The 22,771-nt window shown below is 48.4% G+C and overlaps 2 protein-coding genes across 5 annotated transcripts in view; one reads left to right on the top strand and one right to left on the bottom strand.

Moving 5' to 3' along the window:
- SLC25A25 (solute carrier family 25 member 25) overlaps nucleotides 1-15,805 on the bottom strand; it is a gene marked incomplete at its 5' end in the record, with an annotated part of 32,983 nt that extends 17,178 nt beyond the window's left edge. For all 4 annotated transcript variants that reach the window (XM_079927862.1, XM_079927863.1, XM_079927859.1 and 1 more), the window contains one exon: nucleotides 15,551-15,805. In XM_079927862.1, coding sequence (XP_079783988.1) covers nucleotides 15,551-15,805 — 255 coding nt within the window. The remainder of the gene's footprint in view (nucleotides 1-15,550) is intronic.
- Nucleotides 15,806-16,913: 1,108 nt separating this feature from the next.
- NAIF1 (nuclear apoptosis inducing factor 1) lies at nucleotides 16,914-21,754 on the top strand. Its single transcript, XM_079925486.1, has 2 exons — nucleotides 16,914-17,511; nucleotides 19,146-21,754. The coding sequence occupies exons 1-2, from the start codon at nucleotides 17,001-17,003 to the stop codon at nucleotides 19,616-19,618; spliced, it is 984 nt and encodes a 327-aa protein (XP_079781612.1). The 5' UTR covers nucleotides 16,914-17,000; the 3' UTR covers nucleotides 19,619-21,754.
- The last annotated feature ends 1,017 nt before the right edge of the window (nucleotides 21,755-22,771 follow it).

Below are 22,771 nucleotides of genomic sequence, written 5' to 3'. Positions count from 1 at the left end.
GGCTGTTTCCTGCCTTCTCAAATTTGCTAAGCACTGCTGTCGTGCCTGGCCTGAGAAGCAGCTCACTCTGAAAGCCCCGCCGGGTCGCTGACAACGAGAGAGCAGCTGGAGCTTCTTCAATAAAAACTCACTTTTGCAGGTGGACGGTGATCAAACGCTTGGCTTTTTGAAAAAAGGAAAAAAGCGATAGCCCAACAGACCTCTCCTGGAGGCAGAAGCAACTTCGAGCTCCCGATTATTCAGCTGTCCTCGCTCAATTAATGATCATCACGCAAGTGAGGACCCGAGCATCCAGCCTGCATTCTCACTGCAGCAGGGCGCGGCCAATCACCTCTGCCGACACTACCGAGTTCATTATCCCCACCAGCAACATCCCTCCAATCACAGCCGACCGATTCCCTGCATGCAGCCGGCAGTTCTGCAGGGAGGTGCCCGCGGTAACCTCCAGAGGAGCTTCCAGCCTCACAGAAGCCACCTTGAGCTGGCTGGTCCTCAAGAGTCCAACTTCCTTCTCTCCACCTGGCTGTTTCCGGGATGACATTCCCCATCAAGTTTAGCACAATCAAGAGATCCTGGCAACACTTCCTAAGACATCTAGCAACACTTTCCCTTGTTCCATTATCCCATTCTCTGCAACTGTGTGTAACACGATGCACACCGTATCATAGCCACTTCTCTGAGTCTCGCTCTACAAGATGAACTTCTTGGGGACAGGGACCAAGTCGCAGATCTTTCTACCCCTAGTGCCCAGAACCAGGCACAGATGAAGTCTGTGGGCTGAAATGAGTCAATGATCATGAACAAAAGGGAATTCATCTTTGGTCATTTGTTTCTTAGTTTCCTGGCAGACAAATGCAGTGCCGGGTCATCCCTCACAAAGGTAACCCTTTGATATAGTGTTCACAGCCATTATTTTGAAAACAAACACAGCATGAAAAAAGTTTAATAGACTGTGTTGGGGAGAGTATAGAGAAACATATACCCTCATACGCTGCTATGAGAGTGTAAATCAGTATAATCTCTCTGGAGAGCAATTTAGTCACAGCTACCAACAGATCAAAAGCACAAACGCTCTGACACAGCAATTCCACTTTTAGTGATTTATCCTGCAGATATATTTGCACATGTGGGAAATCACATATACAAATGTGATATATATGGGATACATACGTGTGATAAAATATAAGGATATTTTTTGCAGCCTGATTTACAATAGCACAGGTTTGGAAACAATGTAAAATTCTTTAGAAGGGGAGTACGTCGTAAATTAATGCACAACCACAATGGAGCCCTAGGCAGCTGTCAAAAAGAGGAAGGCAGCTCTACACCTACTATTATGGGATGACTTGAAAATATCTTGTTAGATGAAAAGAGCAAGGTGCAGAAGAAAGGGGATCGTTTGCTGCCATCTGTTTCTAAGCTTGTGTACGTGAAGAATCTCTCTGGAAAGACGAACTAAAATTGAAGAGACGGTTTGGGGTGGGGTGGGGGGGAGCTTGGGGGTTTGAAGGAAGAAAGATAGATGGGAGGTTTATTTTCTTTGAATATCCTCTTATATCTGGTGAAACCAAATCATGTGCATGTATGACCAGGCACACACGTGTGCATACGTACAACCGTAATTTAAAAAGAAAACACGACAAGGGAAAGCAAGGCAGCATGCTTGTTTGAAAGCTGAGGAGCCCGCATCAGTTGCCCTCTCACTGGATATACAGAACAACTTTACCTGGAAGCAGCTTTGTGTGTTGATTAAATGTCTAGTCTTTGGAGCCAGACCCCAGGTTCAATCCTGGCCATCACTTACTGGCTGTGTGATCTTGATCAAGTTACTTAACCTCTCTGTGCTTTAATAGCCTCATGTGCAAAATGAGGATAGTAACAGAATCGTATCATTACTTCACAGAGTCGGTTAAAGACTAAATGAAATAATGTACAAAGCTCTTAGAACAGTACATATTAGCTATTTTATCTAGAAAATGATTGTGAGGGACTTCCCCAGTGATCCAGTGGTTAAAACTCCACGCTTCCACTGCAAGGGGCATGGGGTTGATGCCTGGTGGGGAAACCAAGATCCCACATGCTGTGCAGTGCAGCAAAAAAAAGAAAGAAAAAGAAAAGAAAATGATTGTGAGTTCAGGGTCTTCCCTGGTGGCACGTTGGTTAAGAATCCACCTGCCAATGCAGGGGACATGGGTTCAAGCCCTGGTCCGGGAAGATCCCACATGCCACGGAGCAACTAAGCCAATGTGCCACAACTACTGAGCCTGCGCTCTAGAGCCCGTGAGCCACAACTACTGAGCCTGCGTGCCACAACTACTGAAGCCCGGGCGCCTAAAGCCCATGCTCCACAACAAGAGAAGCCACTGCAATGAGAAGCCTGCACACTGCAACGAAGAGTAGCCCCTGCTTGTAGCAACTAGAGAAAGCCCACGCGCAGCAACAAAGACCCAACACAGCCACGAATAAATAAATAAATAAAAAGAAAATGATTGTGAGTTCATAGAAATAAATAGCTTGAATACTAAAGAAGAGCCAGTCCAGAGCAAAAATCCCTATATAAATAAGTAATCCTTTAGTGAAAATTAATCTTTTTTTAGGCACTGAAAATCTGGTGAGTTGGGGGAGATAGTGATGTTTTAGGCCCCCATCTACAAATATGAGATAAATCCCTTATTGAGGAGGTTACTGGTTTTTCATTTAATGGACTACTCTGTACCACGGAACTGAGTTATGAACTCGGGGGGTGGGGGCGTTCTAGCCAAGATGGAGTTCTAGCCAAGATGGAACCAATTCACCTTTCTGCCTGTAACAACTTAAATTTCTGAAAAAACAAATTAAATTTCTGAAACCCAGTGATAAAAAGGAAAATCTTAAAAGCACCTTAAGAAAAAGACCTATTACAGAAGAACAAAAACAAGAATGACAGGGGGCTTTCCATCAGAAACTGCTAATCCAGAATTTTATTCTTAGAAAAATACCTTCCAAAAGGAAGGCAAAACATACGAGAATGATTTTCAAGACACTGGACATTAGGCAACGAAGGGCAGTGATTCCTGAGATTTCTAAACACATGAGCCCCTCAACCGCCCAGGCTTCCTGCCTGGAGTTTCCAGGATATGGCACAGAGAGTGGGTACCCAGCAGAGCCCAGTAGTCTCCCTATGTGGAAGAGAAGGAGCTGGGAGGCCAGGACAGCTAGAGTTTGCAGTACAGAGTACCAGAGAAGACAGAGCTACACAGAGAGCAAGCTCTGGAGCTCTGCTGAGGGCCCCCCAAAATCAGAGCAAGTGAGTATGAGGAAACTGCCTGTGGGTGGGGAAGGAAGCAGCCAAAGGCATCACAGGGCTAAGAATAGTTCCTGTTCCCACCAGCTGGAGTGGAAAAACCTCATAATATAGGAAGGTTCCGGAAGGGTACTCAGAGGGTTTTGCCTCAATTGTGGGGCAAAACTGGCCCCAAACTAAATGCTGTTCTTGCCTGACTAACAAAGCTTTAAAAAGCAGGCTCAGGGCTTCCTTGGTGGCTTAGTGGTTGAGAGTCTGCCTGCCGATGCAGGGGACGCGGGTTTGTGCCCCGGTCCGGGAAGATCCCACGTGCCGCGGAGCAGCTGGGCCCATGAGCCATGGCCGCTGAGCCTGTGCGTCTGGAGCCTGTTGCTCCGCAACGGGAGAGGCCACAACAGTGAGAGGCCCGCGTACCGTAAAAAAAAAAAAAAAAAAGCAGGCTCGGAAAGGGTCAACCTGTTTCTGAATAACTGCATCCCAGAATAAAGCTCAAGAATATTTATAGGAATACAAAGATATCCAAGATAAAAATCTCATAAAAAATTAACAGCCTAATGCAAAGAAGCAGGAAAAGATGACCCATGATGAGAAGAGAAATCAGTCCATTGAAACTGATCCAGAAATCACGTGTATGACAGAATTAGTACACAAGGATACTGCAAGTCATAACTGTATCCTACGTGCTCAAGAAAGATCAAGAACATTAAACAGAGACATTGCAGATACTCTAGAAGAAAACTACAATGTCTGAGACGAAAAACACACTGGATGGTTTTAATAGCAGATTAGACAATGCAGAAGAAAAGATTAATGAACTTGAAGACACAGCAATAGAAACTTTACAAAATGAAACACAGAGAGAAAAAATAAAACAATACAAAAAAATGAAAAATGCATTAGTGAGCTGTGGGAGAACTGCTAATAGACTAATATACACCCAACTGAAGTTCATGGAGGTGGGGACAGAACAAATATTTAAAGAAATAATGGCCAGATTTTTTCCAAATTTATTAAAACCTACAGATCCAAGAAGCTCAGCAAACCCCAAGCATAAAAAACATCAAAACAAAACAAAACAAAACAAAAAACCACACTCAGGCACATCACAGTTAAATTTCTGAAAACCAGTGATATAAAGGAAAATCTTAAAAACACCTTGAGAAAAAGACCCATTACTTACAGAAGAACAAAAACAAGAATGACAGGGGGCTTTCCATCAGAAACTGTTAATCCAGAATTTTATACCTAGAAAAATACCTTCCAAAAGGAAGACAAAATAAACACTTTTCAGACATACAAAAGCTGAAAGAATTTACCACCAGCAGATCTGCATTACAAGAAATGTTAAAGGAATCCTTCAGATAGAGAAAAATGATAACCAGATGAAGAATGGAATGAAAGGAATGAAGAGCACTAGAAATGGTAATTGTGTGGGTAGATAGAAAGAACTTTTTCCTTATTATTTAAATCTCTTTCAAAGATAAGTGACAGTTCGGACTTCCCGGGTGGCGGGTGGCGCAGTGGTTAAGGATCCACCTGCCAATGCAGGGGACATGAGTTCGATCCCTGATCTGGGAAGGTCCCACATGCCATGGAGCAACTAAGCCCATGAGCCACAACTACTGAGCCTGCGCTCTACAGCCCGTGAGCCACAACTACTGAGCCCATGTGCCACAACTACTGAAGTCCGCGTGCCTAGAGCCCATGCTCAAGAAGAAATCAAAAGAGAAATTGGAAAGTATTTTGAATGGTGTGAAACCACAACACAGCAAAACTTGTGGGATGCAGCCAGAGCAGGACTTAGAAGGGAATACCTCCATCAGAAAAGAGAGGTATCAAATCAATGACCTCAGTTTCCACCACAAGAAACCAGAAAAGAACAAATTAAACCCAAAGTCAGCAGAAGAAAAGAAATAATAACTAGGCGAGGAAGAGACCAGGCCTTATTTATCCTAAAATCTCCCTTGACCAGCACCTAAGACAGGGATCAATGAAAATCTGTTCAATTTGCATACTTTGCCAATATTTTTATTTTAAAGCACCTTTGATCTCCTTGTGGGTTAATGCAGTACATCTCTTTCCTTACACCACAGCATCGCCTAAACCACCAATATCTGGTAGAGATCATTAGTTTCTTTTGCTATTACTATAATACAATTCCACCTCACTTAACTTTCTTGGGTATGAGGGACCACCCATATCCAGAGACAGGGCTGGCAAGTATAACGCTCCAGTAACTGTAGACTTATAAACGTCCACAGAACCTGGTTAAGCTGAGGGTAATCACCTGCAGAAGCAACCCACTCTTCCAAGAATCTAGAAAATAGAGACTTGGGGATAAAACTGTGTCACAAGATCTCCCGTACTTTTCAGAGAAAACAAATTCTAATGGAATGAACCCCCGGCGGGAACCCATTCCAAATTATCCTGATGAATTGCCCAGGGTATAAAAGCCCCTGGGACATCACACAAAAGGACAACTGCAGATTCCTGAGGGCATCTTATAACAGGGCAGAGAGCTCTCCCCATGTCCCTTGTTTACAAGTTTCACTACCTACTACCCATCTATCTATCTTAGAATTACAATTAGCATTCAGAAGAGATGTTGTCAAAGGGAAGACCACTAAGACTTTCTTTTTTAACTGAAAAATGAAGTCAGATTTTATTTGACAGAGAGTCAAATGAATTTGACTTGAAAATGAAGACTGGCTTGGCCAATAGGTTACATGGAAGGCATTTTCCATAAATTGGATGAGTCAAATCTGCAAAACTCTAAGGTTTTGATCAAAACCAAAACCGACAGACTAAAACATTTAAGGCAGATACACAGTATGCCAGAAATTATATCCTCTGCAGCTATTAAACCTATGACAAAAATGTTTAGATGTCAACTTAACGTGCAACAGGGTACACTGTTTTTTAAAATCCTTTTCGGGGACTTCCCTGATGGTCCAGTGGTTGAGAAACTGCCTTGCTACGCAGGGGACGCGTGTCCGATCCCTGGTCAGGGAACTAAGATCCCACATGCTGTGGGGCAACTAAGCCTGCGAGCCGCAACAAAGATCCTGTGTGCCGCAACGAACACTGACGCAGCCAAATAAATAAATAAATAAATATTTTTTTAAAAAAAGAATGAAATAAAAAATAAAATCCTTTTCGGATGGTACAGGAGCAAAAGAGCTTGAAGGATCTCTTTATACGTTGGTAGTAACAATTTGTTATTTCAAAGGCACCACTGTGGCAGGTGACTATCCTTCTCTGAAATGAATCAACCGGAGAATTTAAACACTTAGATCCTGGGTGCTGTCCTGTGCCGTCCCATGGCAGCAGTGGTTTCAGGGTGTCAGGCAGGACTATTAAACAGCCTCATGCCCTCGACTCAGCCCACAATCAGACAATGAAGAGGAGCCAGGCACCAGCCTCATTTGGCACTGAAGACGACAAAACTGCAGTAATGAAAAAGGTGAAATTCCCTAATCTATTTCCATTTTAGGAAGTAAAACCAGAAAATCTAGCTTTGGCCAAAACTCCCTGAAGGGGATTCCTGTGACTGTGGAAAAGAGAAGTGCCCCACCGAGAAAACAGTCTCTTGGACGCTTATTTATTCCTGGTGAAAAGCCAGTCTCCATTGAGGTCCCAAGTTCAAGGTCAATGCCTGCTAACAAAGATGTCTTTTTCTTTTCTCTAAAAGAAAGTTAGGGGCTTCCCTGGTGGTGCAGTGGTTAAGAATCCGCCTGCCAATGCAGGGAACAGAAGTTAGAGCCCTGGTCTGGGAAGATCCCACATGCCGTGGAGCAACTAAGCCCCCGGAGCAACTAAGCCCGTGCGCCACAACTACTGAGCCTGTGCTCTAGAGCCCGCAAGCCACAACTACTGAAGCCTGCGTGCCACAACTACTGAAGCCCGTGCGCCTAGAGCCCATGCTCTGCAACAAGAGAAGCCACTGCAATGAGAAGCCCACACACCGCAATGAAGAGTAGCCCCCTGCTCGCCACAACTAGAGAAAGACTGCATGCAGCAACGAAGACCAAAGGCAGCCAAAAATAATAAATAAATTAAATAAACTTTTAAAAAATAAAAGAAAGTTAGGGGTGTACAAAATTAACCTGATTTTAAGTATAGGATTTTGAGATGTAGCACATAAATTAAAGATCTGTAGAAACAAGAGACCACATAGAAACACAGCATACTTTCTCTTCTTTTTCTGCTCTTATAGGAGCCTGATTCTCCTTTCAGATTAGATAGATGCCAAGGGGGGCAGGGGGAGACTATAGTATCGAAGCCGGCATATAAACACCCAATCACCTTAAATAATCAGAATTTCCCAACCAACCCAAAACTGACCAGTGGGAGCCAAACCACTGGTACATGTTCAGCCCACTTGTGGCAGCCACGCTTTCCTTATTCGCTCTTTCTCTGCTCCTACGTGAAAAGGCAAACTAGCAGATTTATTATTAAAGCAACACGAAATGTTTGTGGTTTCTTAAAGCTGACTTCAGGATCACACTCTACAACTGAGATCATCTGAATGAGTGAGAATGGAACTGTCACCAGCTGCTTGCTCTGTCCTGGGGGAGGACCTCAGAGAGAAGAGCCCAGACACAGGCATGAAGCCCACCGGATGGACAGCTGCCTTCAGCAAATGTACATCAGAGCTGCTCAGGGTGTGAAGGGCAGCTGGGAGAATTCTGTGTAAGAATGACTGGTTTATATCGTCAGCACTTAGAAACAATTCAGAAAAGGCATTTTTTTAGCTGTAGAACTATTTACCAGATCCTATTTTTACTGCTTATATAGGTTAAAGAAGAGACTCTAGCAAAAAAAATACATCCAAGACATAAAGTAAAAAAGTTAACCACGTCCATAAATGCATCACTAAAGGCTTTTATAAGAATGTAATCTCTCCCTGTAGTGCTTCTGTAAGACCCTGGACAAGTCATTTAACCAGAATCGACAGTGGGGAAAGGCCAACAGGATGGTGAAGGTGGGCACAGTAGTGAGTTGGCTTTAACCAACAGGAATCTTCACTGTTACAGGCCAAAGACAAGGATTCAACACTTTGTGCTTATTCTGGGCGATCTAAACCATTCTAAAACCTGCCCTTTTTTTCCCCTTTTTTTTCATCACTGGCATTTCTTTTTTTGCGAGTTTTCTCACACAATGGAGGTGGTTTTCCCTGTGTTTGGTAAGAAGAGTCACATCAGACTCCAGCCCAGGAGGAGGGAGGGCTGGAGGAAAGGAGGCAGGAGGCCAGGGGTAGATGGAATGTGGAAAGCTTCACAAAGCAGCAGCAGGAACAGGGACAGCCACCGGCTCCAGTTTCCCCAGGACCCTGGGAAAATAAGCCATGACTCACCTCCTTTTCAAGCTTCCCAGCCAAGAGTTTAAAGCAGATAAGAAGCTCCTTCTGTCCTACCTTTGTTATTCATTTATTTTAAAGGAAGGCGCACTTTAAGACAACAAATTCTTTTTTTAGGTATTGTGTTGAGTCTTCTATAGACCAGAGCATACCTATCATTTCAGGCCCTGCTTCCTGAGCACTATGGGGGTCTTAAAACTCTCAGCTGGTGTCATGGCACAGATACTTCCTTGTCACAAACTGTGAAAATAAAGGCCTCAAAGTTTTATTATTATTACTTATTTTTTTTGGCTGTGTTGGGGCTTCGTTGCTGTGCACGGGCTTTTCTAGTTGCGGTGAGCAGGGACTACTCTTCGTCGAAGTGCGCAGACTTCTCATTGTCGTGGCTTCTCTTGTTGTGGAGCACGGGCTCTAGGCACGCGGGCTTCAGTAGTTGTGGCATGCAGGCTCAGTAGTTGTGGCTTGCGGGCTCTAGAGCACAGGCTCAGTAGTTGTGGTTGTTCCACGGCATGTGGGATCTTCCCAGGCCAGGGATCGAACCCATGTCCCCTGCATTGGCAGGCTGACTCCTAACCACTGCGCCACCAGGGAAGCCCAGGCCTCAAAGTTTTAAGGATTAGTTAAGTACCTCCAGCCACGGAAGGAAGGAGGCAGTGTATGTTGAGCTAAATTGGGCAAAGTCCAAATCCTGGGTTCTGCCACTGCCTTTGCTTTCAACCAGCCTCAGTGCCACTTCTACACACTAATGAGGTGAGTGACATAATCTCCAAAGGTTTTAATTAAGCTCTACTTGAAGCTTCCATTTTCACAACCTCAAAGTGAACTCTATATTTGAGAAAAGACCATCTATGGCTCATGAAACGGGCAACAGGCTGACAAGAGCGGTGCTCAAGGGGGCCCATTTCCATCCAGGGAAACATTTGGGCCAAAGACATCACTGGGTGTAGAGTGACAAGACCACTTCTTAGAAATCTCCTGCCACTGGGGTTTCTTTTTCTTTTCTTTTTTTTTTCTGTTTTAATCTTCCTTAAAGCTATAGGGCCCGGGCTTTCCGCAGCCCTGTCAGCTGACAGGAGACTGTGCTCTTCCTGGGTGCTACACACCCTTTATTACTGACACACCCTTTATTACCCACATCCCCCAGACCTTCTCCTTCTTTCTAGCCCACTTTTTTTTTTTTTTTTTTTTTTGCGGTACGCGGGCCTCTCACCGTTGTGGCCTCTCCCGCTGCGGCGGAGCACAGGCTCCGGACGCGCAGGCCCAGCGGCCATGGCTCACGGGCCCAGCCGCTCCGTGGCATGTGGGATCCTCCTGGACCGGGGCACAAACCCGTGTCCCCTGCATCGGCAGGCAGACTCTCAACCACTGCGCCACCAGGGAAGCCCTCTAGCCCACTTTTCACCTTAGCAACCTAAGAAAAAAATGTAGAGGATACGACCAACTGTGGGCATCTTATTTTCAGACTCGATGGGGGGACAAGTCACTTTGTATTGAACCCTGTCCCAGGTTCTTTGTACTTCTTCTAATTCAATCCCACAAAAACCCACTGAAGTAGGTATTCCTACCACCAAGATAAGGAGGCTGATAAGACTTGGAGAGGTTGGGTAACTTGCTCAAGGTCACACAGCTCGCAAGCAGCACAGACAATACTTGAACCCAGGTTTACATTATACCACAAAGACTGTACTGGGTTATTTAAAGAAGTCTTATTGAGATATAACTTGCATACCATACAAATCACCCATTTGAGTGTACAATTTGATGGCTTTTAGTACATTCATAGATATGTGCAACCACCACCATGGTCAATTTTAGACCATTTTCATCACCTCAAAAAGAACCCTTGGGCTTCCCTGGTGGCACAGTGGTTAAGAATCCGCCTGCCAATGCAGAGGACACGGGTTTGAGCCCTGGTCCGGGAAGTTCCCACATGCTGCGGAGCAACTAAGCCTGTGAGCCACAACTACTGAAGCCCGCGTGCTGCAACTACTGAAGCCCGTGGGCCTAGAGCCAGTGCTCCGCAACAAGAGAAGCCACCACGATGAGAAGCCCACGCACAGCAATGAAGGGCAGCCCCCTGCTCGCCACAGCTAGAGAAAGCCCACACGCAGCAACAAAGACCCAACACAGCTGAAAATAAATAAATAAATAACACCCCCCAAAAAATAAACCCCAGACCTATTATTAGTCATCCCCTTCCTAGCTCTCCGTTCCCCTCTGCTCCCAGGCCTAGGCAACCATTAATCTACTTTCTGTCTCTACAGCTTTCCCTATTCTGGACTTTCATAGAAAATGGACCATGTAATACATATGGTCTTTTGTGACTGGCTTCCTTCACTTCGTGTTATGTTTCCAGGGAAAATCTGTAGTCTAAACTCCAGGGCACACTGCCTCAGGGAAGGGACCATGGAGTGCGGACAGCATACCATGGAAGAAGTGCATGCTGAAATCTGCTGCTTTGAGCAGCAGCAGAGATTACAGGAGGAGAGCTGTTTTCAGATAAGACAGCTGTTTTCAAGGACCCTTGGATCACGTTTCTGGGCTGCTCCTGAAGGTACCCTTGGGGCAAATGGGTAGCAGATGCAAGCAGACGGACTTCAGTCTGACCTAAGAAAGAACTCACAAGGGCCCCGACTAGGTCCACAAAGGAATGGGCTGGGTGACCCTCTGGGAAGGATGCCACAGGAGGAATGCCTCCCACACTGGGTGGGAGGCTGGCCTATGATGGCCAGTGACCTGTCCGAGACTAAATTCTTCGGTTCTGCGAAATTCACACTGGTAGGAGAAATGGTTAACAAATGAAAAGTCTGCTCAGCTTTAGTTTAATGAGACTAGTCCTCGCTGAGTACAGTTTTGTTCACTGAATTCATCCCGCGGCTGTGTACTCAGCTGGGCTAGAAATGAATACCAGCAAAATATTTGTTCTTCTCATTCCCCCGTGGTTTCTGTGAGGCTTCAACAATTGATGGCTCTTTGAACATCAAAGGAATTCATCCACTGAAGGTCCAGATCAGGCCCACTCTGGTAGGTTCTTATTTATCACTCAGTCTTAGGATCAGGGTACTTGGCTCCACCTTTGCAGATATCAATTAATTTTTTAAAAAATATTTATTTATTAGTTATTTTGGTTGCGCCGGAACTTAGTTGCGGCACGTGGGATCCTCGTTGCGGCATGCGGGATTCTTAGTTGTGGCATGCAGACTTCTTAGTTGCAGTATGAGGGATCTTTTAGTTGCAGCATGCATGCGGGATCTAGTTCCCTGACCAGGGATGGAACCCGGGCCCCCTGCATTGGAGTGTGGAGTCTTACCCACTGGACCACCAGGGAAGTCCAGATATCAACTAATTTTTTAAAACATCCTCTAGTTGACTTGATAATTCCTCCAAGCCAGGAATTTTACAATACAACACAATCAGTTTAATATGTGAACTCAGTCCAGTCTGCAAACAGCATTCTTCTTTTTCTAATGTGTCATTCTATCATACCAAATTATGTCTGCCCCTTTTCTACGGAAAAGGCTCTTTTTCTGTAGACTGCCTTACCTAAGTCCAGCTACTTATGCAAATACCTGCCCCACAAATGGCCAAACACTGAAAAGGTATAGAGTTCAGCAGTACTGTTTGATTAAGCAATACCAACTTGATATTAATGACCTTCCATTCGATTATTTCAGGTCAACAGAGACTGCCTCCTATATACTGCTCTGGTCAAGGAGAGAATTAGGGCAGGGCAGATTCTCATTTTTGACAGGATCATCTCTGGATAATCCTGAAACCTATTTTGGGAATAACAGATGTGGTTCTAAAAGGATTGCTCCTCAAGTTCTCCCCAAAGCCCAGTTTGTGAGGCTCAAACTAGATGGCACATGTGCAACCTCAACCCCTCCATCTTCTAGAATCCTCACCTGCATCAAACACCAGCCCCTTAGGAGAGCCCCACAAGCCTCAGCTGAAGGGACAACTGACAACATGTAACACAGCTTGTGTTCTTTCCCTAATTGGCTGCCTGAGTTCTAACCTATGTTTTAAATTTGTTTTCAGACAGAGATTTTGTTTGGTCACATGAAAATGCCTTAAATAGGCAATGCTATAATTAGCTCTAGCTGAAGTCTCCTAAAGTTGCTACTGTTGTCATCATCTTTTTTCTATCTTTAATAAACTCTTCCCTTCTTTAGTCCCAGGACAGGCTTCTTGCTCACATGCTCTTTACAAAGAAAATTTCTCTGGCTGGCTGCCATCGGTTTCTCTGCCCACTGCCATTTTTTAAAAAAATATATTTATTTATTTTTGGCTGCGTTGGGTCTTTGTTTCTGTGCGAGGGCTTTCTCTAGTTGCGGCGAGCGGGGGCCACTCTTCATCGCGGTGCGCGGGCCTCGCACTGTCGTGGCCTCTCTTGTTGCGGAGCACGGGCTCCAGACGCGCAGGCTCAGTAGTTGTGGCTCACGGGCCCAGTTGCTCCGCGGCATGTGGGATCTTCCCAGACCAGGGCTTGAACCCGTGTCCCCTGCACTGGCAGGTGGATTCTCAACCACTGCGCCACCAGGGAAGCCTGCCCACTGCCATTTTAAGTAAATTTTTCTCGACTGTCCCAATTTCTTCTGAAACAAAGGCAGATGCCAAAAATCGCTGGTCTTTTCTAAAGAAAACTTGACCCGGTGGTGGTTAGCTAGTGGGAGGCTTTGTGTAGTCACAAGGCCTTGGTTCACCCATCACCCACTGATAAGCCCTCACAGCTGATTCCTGTGCAAACCCTAGCACCTCAGACTGGTCCTGTGGGTTATCTGAAGCAGCTACCGAAGTTTGATGTTGTGTTTTTCAATGCCTATTCCCATGGCAGATGACCCATTTTGAACTGAAGGGCCCCCAAATTCTCTTTGGCCTTTGCTACTTCTGCAAAACTGCAGCACTACTTTTTCTGCATGTAGCTAATTCTGATACTACTGCAACAGGAAGTGGTATGGGGTTCGTGAGGCAGGGTGTCTTCCTGTTGCCCAGCTATTCACAAAAAGGCAGGTTCTCTCTCTAATACTTAAACCATTCGCCACAGACTAGCCTGTGCTCCGCCACAGGTAATAAACAAATAAAATGGGTCACTCCCAATCTCTCCAGGCTGTATAATTTCACATTCATAAGCTGAGAGTAGAAGTAGTCCATACTAAAGCCATACAACGAAAGGATGAAAAAGAATTGTTTCAGATGGTAGAACATCGTCACAGAGTTAAAGATTTTAGAGCCAATGTGACCCTGACGGGCTAGGCTCCCTTTGACTAATCTAAAAGGTTTCCTTTCAATACTGGAGAGAAAAATGATCACCTTCTCCTTATTTGCCCTTAGAAATTTACTGCCAAAAAAAATGGACTAGGATCAATATCAGATGTGCCATGAACTGAAAACACACTGTGACTCCAGATGAGGCACAAAGCATGGTATAAACACTGAATACACTCCCCTAGCCAAGAGCCCTCGATGCTCCTGGTGGCATATGCCAGGTGGGTAGGTTCATAAAAGCAGAAAGGCTCTCCTAGGCCCACACATCCCCAAGCCCATAAGACACAGACCCTCTGAGTTCAGCCATCCTATCTTTCCAAGTGATTTATTCATCAGTTATGGGTTGGAAAATATCCAGCTCACAACACCATTTTGTGTAAAACTCACTTGAAAAGACTTAAAAAAAAAACTTGTCTCTAAGCCTGTTGGACTTAACCCAATGATTCTACCTTGCACAGTGTTAACCTTGGTCTTCCTAGGCTTATCCTAACTAGGTTAAATCGCTTGGGTGTTGATCCAAGATATTCTGGACATGAGTTAAAAATTTTATGTATACCTACCCAACAAACTAATTGGTTTAACTCACTGGCGTTTTAACAAAAAATTTTTTCACACTTAGCTATGAGATTCTGTAATTGCGGTATGTACAAATGGACCAAAGGAACTAACTTAGAAAAGAAACAATTTACTTAAAATACTCAGTAGTCTTCCTCCAGGCTATACATCAGGCTAAGCCACAATAAATAAAATACTGGAAAACGGCAGCTACAGCTACAAAGTCAGATAGGAAAACATACCATGAGAGACAGAAGCGGAAGAACCAGCCTCTGCTCGAGGTTTTTATACAGAAAGGACAACACATCTCTGTTCCCTCTTCCCCCTTAGCCAGGTGCCCACTCTAGGACAAGGGGAAAAAAATCCCCTCCTAGGTGGGCCACACTTTCACTTTTATGAAGAATTTCCCCCTAGATTCTTTCATGCTAATCTGCAACCCTGTAAGAGATCACGATCCCATTTTCTGGACAGGCATGTCAAATTCGGGATGAATCTAACCCATGAGAACTGTCAGTTGTCACCACCCACATGTCACGATCTGCCTGAAACCTCAGTTCCCATTTTTTCCAACTCCCACATGCTTCTGAGAGGAACGAGATCAGGGCCCACCACTGGCAAGGAAACGAGAGGGGAGGGAGGGGTGCTCCTGGAGGAGGATGGATGAAACCATTAATGATGGGTAGAGGGGAGCATCAAAGCTTAGTCCTGAGGTCAGAAGGTGACATAAGTCGGACTCTTGAGACTTGGCCTTCTACTCTGGGGAAAGCCCCAGCAAAAAGGGGCTTTGCTACCATCAGAATGCCCAGAAGGTGCCCACCTGTACCCAGGGAGAGCCTTTCCCCCTGGCCCAAGCGCCCACAGAGGCCAAGAAGGAGCTCTACTCCCCACAGGGCATAAATGGGGTGTCCGTCTGTCACTCAGGAGGTCCCAGCCAGTCCGAGAGGTCGTCCACCAAGCCTGCCAAGCTCCAAGGTACTGCCAAAGAAGCCGGTCGTGCAGACCAGACCTGTCACCTGGACCTCCCGGAGGTGCGGGGGCACGAAGGGGTCCCCTCCCCGCCCATGCGGACGGTGCGTGTTGCCTACCTGGAGCTCGCCCTCTGTGCGGTGCAGTCCCAGGCGCCCAAGTCCCACGGCCAGGTCGTTGACACACAGGCCGCCGTCGCGGTTGACGTCGAGAGTCTGGAAAAGGCTCCAAAGGCGCAGCCGGTGGTCCGGGCCCCCGCAGACGGCGCCGCCGCAAGGGTCAACGGACGCCGGCGATGAGGCGGACGACGAGGTGGCGGCGGCGGCGTCCGGCGGCGGGGAAGCCACGCAGCGGCACAACACACTGCTCACCATCGGGCGCGAGGCGGGGGTGACGGGCCGGCGGGGAGAGCGCGTTAGACACGCCGGTGACCTCAGTCCACTAGCGCGGGCTCCGAGGTGCCGGCAAGCGGGCGGGATGGGCAGCTTCCGGGAGCCCCGCCCCGCCGCGCGCCGCCTGGATGGCCATACCCCCAGGCACGACGCCGACCAGTCACAGACCCGGAGGGCCACCCGGAGGGGCGGAACCTCCCACCGAGGACTGCCCACGCAGGCCTTGACTACCCGAATCAATGGAGAGGGCGGGGCGATCCCCGCTCAGCGTGGGGCAATTCAAACTGAGGGAGGCGGGGATTGGCTGAGCCGGGCAGGAGAGAGGAAATCACGGTGCGATAGGCATAAGTCATGTGATTGGCAGGCGGAAGGCCCCGCGTCCTATTTCCATTGAGAAACGCTGTTTAGACGGCGAAATCGTAAGGATGGGAGGGGCCGTCGTGTAAGGAGAGATCGCAGTCTCCGGTGGGAAGTAGGATTTGCGTGAGGAACAATTGTGAGCTGCGGTTGCAAGGCAGAGTTTGCGCCATTGGGTGGAACTGAAAATTAACTGGCTAACGGCTCAAGACCGAAAGCACTAGGAATCCTCAGGAAGCCGGGTTTTGGTAATCTAACTCCCTAAAACCACCAATAAAGTAGCTGAATTTAACGGCGTAAAAGTCGTAATACTGATGATTGAACGACAGGACAACTTTCCAATGGAAGTGAGCAAAGGCTAGGTTGGGTGGAGCGCTCTGTAGCGACAGACACACCTTTAGACCAATGATCAGGCCAATTCCAGTAAGTAGGCATGCTCTTTAGCTGAGCGACAGATCGAAAGAACTAGTGATCGACGTGATATCTGAGCCGCGACCAACCGGGAGGGCGGGTCCCCCTGGAGAAGGGCTGCGAGGCGGGAAGAGGGGAAGTGGGCGGATCTCCGCACCTCCCGGCGGAAGAGGCAGATTCAGGAAGCCATTACGCAGCTGGCTGGCAGCGGCTGGGCCGGTCGGGGCTGGGCCCTACGCACTTTGCGTAGCAAGGGGGGTTACCAAAGGCCTGGTACTTGGCCTTGGACAAGGCCGGCCTATCCCCTGTAGGGGGGGGTGGGTGAGGAGAAAGGCTGAGGAAGGCGAGAAGGGGAATTGGGGCAGTTAGGGGATTATAGTTTCTTTAAAAAGCAAGGTGGGGAGAGGCCATGGCCGTCCCAGCCAAGAAAAGGAAAATGAACTTTTCTGAGCGAGAGGTGGAGATCATCGTGGAGGAGTTGGAACTGAAGAAGCACCTGCTGGTGAACCACTTCAACGCTGGGGTCCCTCTGGCTGCCAAGAGCGCGGCATGGCATGGCATCCTGAGAAGGGTCAACGCCGTGGCCACCTGCCGCAGGGAGCTGCCTGAGGTCAAGAAGAAGTGGTCTGACCTCAAGACCGAGGTCCGTCGCAAGGTTGCCCAGGTCCGGGCGGCTGTGGAGGGTGGCGAGGCCCCAGGGCCCACTGAGGAAGACGGAGCTGGTGGGCCTGGGACAGGTGGTGGCAGTGGCGCTGGTGGCCCAGCTGTAGCCCCCGTACTGCTCACCCCCATGCAACAGCGCATCTGCAACCTGCTGGGTGAGGCCACCATCATCAGCCTGCCCAGTACCACAGAGATCCACCCCGTGGCCCTTGGACCCACGGCTACTGCAGCCGCAGCCACGGTCACCCTGACACAGAGTGAGTGACCTCTCCCACCCAGTCTGGCGTGCCTAAATGGGAAGGGCCAGCAAGAGCTGGGGCAGCCCAGGGAAGGTTGGCTGCCAAGGGTCAAAGGTCAGATGGGAGTCTTGGAAGACCATGAGGCCTTCCAAGAGATCCCCAAACAGAAGTGATCCTGTTCTCTCTGGGACTTCCTCAGCACGCAGTCTGGACTTCTGACGGGCTGGCTTGCTCTCCACTGTTTTGCCACCATTCATGTCCATGACTGAACTGTGTGGTCCTTGAAGACAGAGACCATGTTTATATCTCCACAGGACTTAACACAGGGCCTAGCACCTAGTAGGCAGTCAGGACATATTTGTTGAATAAATAGGTAGGTGGACATCGATTCTGGACAAAGACATTCCGGTTTTCAGTGTGGTGAACGTTCATCAGGCACAGCTGAGGAACCTCATGGTTCCAGGTGTTAATCTACCTTTCTGTTCACTCATCAACCATTAGGGCAATTCTGTGCCAAACCCTGGGCTCGGCACTGGGATTACCAAGGTGTCTAAGAGATAGGCCGGTTATATTCTAGTAGGACAGATAAGACGAATATATGAATAACTGTACTGTCAGTTGGGAGAACCTAAGGACTCAGAAGAGAAAGGGGGCTTCCTGGTGGGGTTGGGGGCACAGTGGATGTTGGCATTAAAGGGTGGAGAAGACTGACCTTTCCCACATGCTTGGAGGCCCAAACAGCCCAGCTAGAATGGCTTCAAAGGTTCTCGCCTATGAATGACAATGAAACTGGTTGGTTGGACTTTTTAGTTAGATAAAGGTTTGCACCAATGACTGTTAAGTGCTCTTTGTGATAGGCTGGGAACTGTTTCGATCCGTGATTCTCAGTGGGGCTTGGGGGAATTGGGTGTGTGTGTGTGACTGCCATAACCCCACAGTGTCATATTTCTCAAGGATATGGAGGTGGGAAAGGGGATCAAACACTGGTCTAAATCAGTTGCTATTCTGGAAGAGGGAGGACCTTTAGGTATTCCATTGACCAAGGTGGTCAAGGAGACAGGGAGGCATTTATTGGGCACTTTAACTAGTGCCTTCCCACTCCCACCTCCTTTTCTGCTTGGCCGTAAAAGACATGGAAGTCAAGAAAACACTGAAGAAGGCCGGACCAGGGGGGCACTTCGGGGAGCATGTGGCTCTGCCTTTATTAGCCAGAAGCAGCTCAGTGGGGTGATGATGAACACATTGGACTCTGGTATTGGGGGAGACCTGCATTTCTTCCTGGACCTGATGAATCAGCTGACCTTAGGCAAGTCATTCCATGTTTCTGAGTCTACCTCCTCTCTGAAAATGAACGTGACAGTATCTACCTCTTGGTGTCATTATGGGGATTCATGGAGCTCATGAGTGCAAAGGGTTAGCACGTAGTAGGCGCTCTGCATTTTTTGCTAGTCTTACTATTAGCATCTTTGCTTTTGCCAGATCTGGGGCTGGCCCTTTGGTTATTAAGTAGATTAAGATTCTAAACCCCTTCGATTCTAGATTTATACATGAAAGGCTATAAAGCCAGGGGAGGGCTTAATGGCCTCCTCCCCACCCCGCATGGCTAGCCTCACTCTTTCTAGAAGGTGACCTTTGCTCTTTCTTCCCCACAGTCCCCGCAGAGACCGCCTATCACACGCTGGAGGAGGGAGTGGTGGAGTACTGCACGGCCGAGGCCCCCCCACCCCTGCCAGCGGAGGCCCCCGTGGAGATGATGGCCCAGCATGCCGACACCGCAGTCAAGCCACAGGCGCTCAAGAGCCGCATAGCCCTCAACTCAGCCAAGCTGATCCAGGAGCAGCGGGTCACCAACCTGCACGTGAAGGAGATTGCCCAGCACCTGGAGCAGCAGAATGACTTGCTACAGATGATCCGTCGCTCCCAGGAGGTACAGGCCTGTGCCCAAGAGCGCCAGGCTCAGGCCATGGAGGGCACCCAGGCGGCCCTGAGTGTCCTCATCCAGGTCCTCCGGCCCATGATCAAAGATTTCCGCCGCTACCTGCAGAGCAACATGCCCAACCCCACCACTGCCTCTGACCCTGGACAGGTGGCCCAGAATGGGCAGCCGGACAGCATCATCCAGTGAGGGCAGGGGTCGGGCCAGCCTTCCGCTGTGAATGGATGACACCACATGGTCTTGTAAGTGGGTTGTGTGGTTGGCCTCAGTCTAGGCCTGGCCATGTGGACGGCTCCCAGTTTGACAGACATTTAGGGGTCCACGGTTTCCGAGAAATGAAGCAGACTGGGAAGAAGAATTTGTTGGGTTCCTGTGACCCAAACTCTCTTCCCCCTACCCCTTGAGCTGTCCTGCTAAGAACCTGAAGATTGGATAGGTGGGGGTCAGGTGCTGGTGATGGGACCCATATTGTCATGAGCCAGGGCTTGTGACGTGACCCAGACTTGGACTAGGACAACTGTCGGCCCTCACTGGGGACCATCTCACAGCTTGGGGGTCTGTGCGGAAATACCCGCCCCCCACCCAGGTGCCATCCTTTGGAGTAAGATAACATCAGTGGTGCTGGCAGTGCGCAAAAACATCTTCTTCCTCCCCTTGGGAGGCAGAGTGACAGCTGGGCCTGAGGAGGAAACCCCACCCTTTTCTCCTTCTCACTGTGCCTCAGTTCTCAGGGGACTCTAGTTAGTGCCGTGCTGTCCCCCCACCCCACTGCACCCGGGCACAGCAGGGGCCCTGTTAGTGCCCTGGGCTGCCCCTGCTGTACACCCAGGCTGCAGCCCGTCGGGCTCAGGAATTCCGTGTGTGGTGGGGACAGCTTGGTCGCCATCTGGTCTTCCACTGCGTCCCCGCGCAGCCCTCTGGTGGTTTGTCCCAACAGCTTTTGACTCAGGTCGAGTATCAGGCTTTGGGTGCTGTAAATTTTACTTATTGCCCCACTGCAGTGGGTCTGAGGTGACCTGTGGCTCCTTCCGGAAGGCTTGCTGCAAGCCGGTTGTATTTATTCTGTTCATGAACCCCTCTGGGAAGGCTTCCGAGGGCAGCTCTGGCCACGCCCTTCCTCCTTTCCTCTCTACTGACTGTGCATTTCCAAAACTCAGTGCAGAAAACAGCCTGCTCAGCATCACACCCTGGACTCCCTTCTCACAGTATTCAGCACCTTGTGTTCTTGTGGGACTCCCACTGACTGGTGAGGTGACTCTGAAGGCCTGATTGGCCCTGAATGTATGCAGTGGGAGAATTGAAACTGACCTAAGAAGTGGGACCTTGGACTTCTGTGCTCGGGGAAGAGCAGACCGACCTCGGAGTGCCGAAGGAGGTGGTGTTCACTGTTCTGTCTTGATGCGCTTCCTCCCCATGTGTAAGGACTTTACCCAGATGGCATTTGTCTGTTTCATTTTCAGAATTGCCATCAATTACCGAGACCCTTGCATCTTTCCCGATCATTTCCCAAGTTTGCCATTTTGCTGTTGAGGCCTTGGCCACACGTGACCAATGGTTAAAACTCAAGGCTCCAGGGCTTCCCTGGTGGCGCAGTGGTTGAGAGTCTGCCTGCGATGCAGGGGACACGGGTTCGTGCCCCGGTCCGGGAAGATCCCACATGCCGTGGAGCGGCTGGGCCCGTGAGCCATGGCCGCTGAGCCTGCGCGTCCGGAGCCTGTGCTCCGCAATGGGAGAGGCCACAACAGTGAGAGGCCCGCGTACCGCAAAAAAAAATAAATAAATAAACGCAAGGCTCCAGATCTCAGCTAAACAACAAAGGTGCTGCCCTTCTGGGCACGTTAAGAATCGCTCAGCTCCACTGTTGCAATTACGGGAAGATGCCCCCAAAGATGGTTGGGAGGTGACTGCTTTACCACCATCCTCTCTGCGGGGTACATGTGCAGTGCCAGCTACAGAGCAGTGGAGAGGAATCAGGCCGGTGAGGGAGTTGGGTTGCAGAAGGAAAGGTCTTCTCAGTGTGGCTGGAAAGCAGCAGCCCCTGGCAGCCTGGGTGCCCTCCCTCCATGGAGCCTGATGGCCCCATCAGGGTAGCTTCAGGGACTTCCTGAGGGTTTGCAGCTTGGTTTCGTTTTTCTCTGGGGTTGGCAATCTGAGCCAGTATTGTGTCTGTTCCAACTGGATATAAAGAGGAAGCTTGGATCACTTCAACTGACTGGTTCTTTCCAGATCATAATTTTAAATTAAAGAAATATCACCTTTTTTGATATACATGTCTGTGTCTTCATTGGTTATATATAGGAGAGATAGGGGCTGGCAGAGCAGAGGCTCACAGGTCAAATCCGGCCCTCCCACCTGTTTTTGTAAATAAAGTTTTATTGGAACACAGCCATACCCCTTCTTCTGCTTAATGTCTGGCTGTTTTTCTGCTACAATAGCAGAGTTAAGTAGTTGTGACAGAACATCTGGCCCACAAGCCAAAAGTATTTACTCTTTGGTCCTTTCCACAAAAGGCTGCCTATCCCTGGTTTAGGGCAGTGTCTCAAACTCTGGATGAGAATTACATGGGGTGTTTTTAATATAACCAATCCCTGGCCTCATCTAAAACCTAGAAGAGACTCCTGGAGGGAGAGCTCTAAGAATATGCATGGTAAACAAGTTCTCTGGGTGATTCTGATATTTTCTGAAGGTTAAGAACTTTGGCTCAGAGACTGGAAGACAAACTCAGATGGAATCAGGATAATGCCCCAGGGAGGGCTGGTTCTCAGGAGTTTCTGTTCAACAGTTGAGCGGTCCTGCTAAGCAGAGATTCTCACTTGAGATTGGCCTTCATTCCAGAGGGAGCCCAGCCTTTCTGGACACAGTTATCACTCTCTCCAATATTTAGTGATGATAAAAACTGACAGTTACCGAGCCCAGGTATTACAGGCATTACCTTATTGACTTCTTGCAACAGCCCCATGAATCAGGTACTAATGCTGTTCTCAGTTGACAGATAAGGTCACTGAGGATCAGAGAGGTTGAACAATTTGCCTAAAGTCGTACAGCTATCTTATACCCTGGGGTGGCCCATCTCTTTAACCACTGCTCTTTTTTTTTAATTTATTTTTTAATTTTTATTTTTGGCTGTGTTGGGTCTTCATTGCTGCGCGTGGGCTTTCTCTAGTTGCGGTGAGCGGGGGCTACTCTTCGTTGCGGTGCGTGGACTTCTCACTGCAGTGGCCTCTCTTGTTGCAGAGCACGGGCTCCAGGCACGCAGGCTCAGTAGTTGTGGCACACGGGCTCAGTAGTTGTGGCTCACGGGCTCTAGAGCTCAGGCTCAGTAGTTGTGGTGCATAGGCTTAG

The sequence above is a fragment of the Stenella coeruleoalba genome (assembly GCF_951394435.1).
Source record: "Stenella coeruleoalba genome assembly, chromosome: 7".
In the NCBI taxonomy this organism is placed as follows: Eukaryota; Metazoa; Chordata; class Mammalia; order Artiodactyla; family Delphinidae; genus Stenella; species Stenella coeruleoalba.
The sequence above is the reverse complement of the archived record's forward strand: the minus strand, read 5'-3'. Positions and strand labels throughout refer to the sequence as shown.

Excerpts from the sequence above, each read along its gene's own strand:
- NAIF1 (XM_079925486.1), top strand. The coding sequence starts at position 17,001 with ATGGCCGTCCCAGCCAAGAAAAGGAAAATGAACTTTTCTGAGCGAGAG. Across the intron at positions 17,512-19,145 it reads CACGGTCACCCTGACACAGA|TCCCCGCAGAGACCGCCTAT; the intron begins GTGAGTGACCTC and ends TCTTCCCCACAG.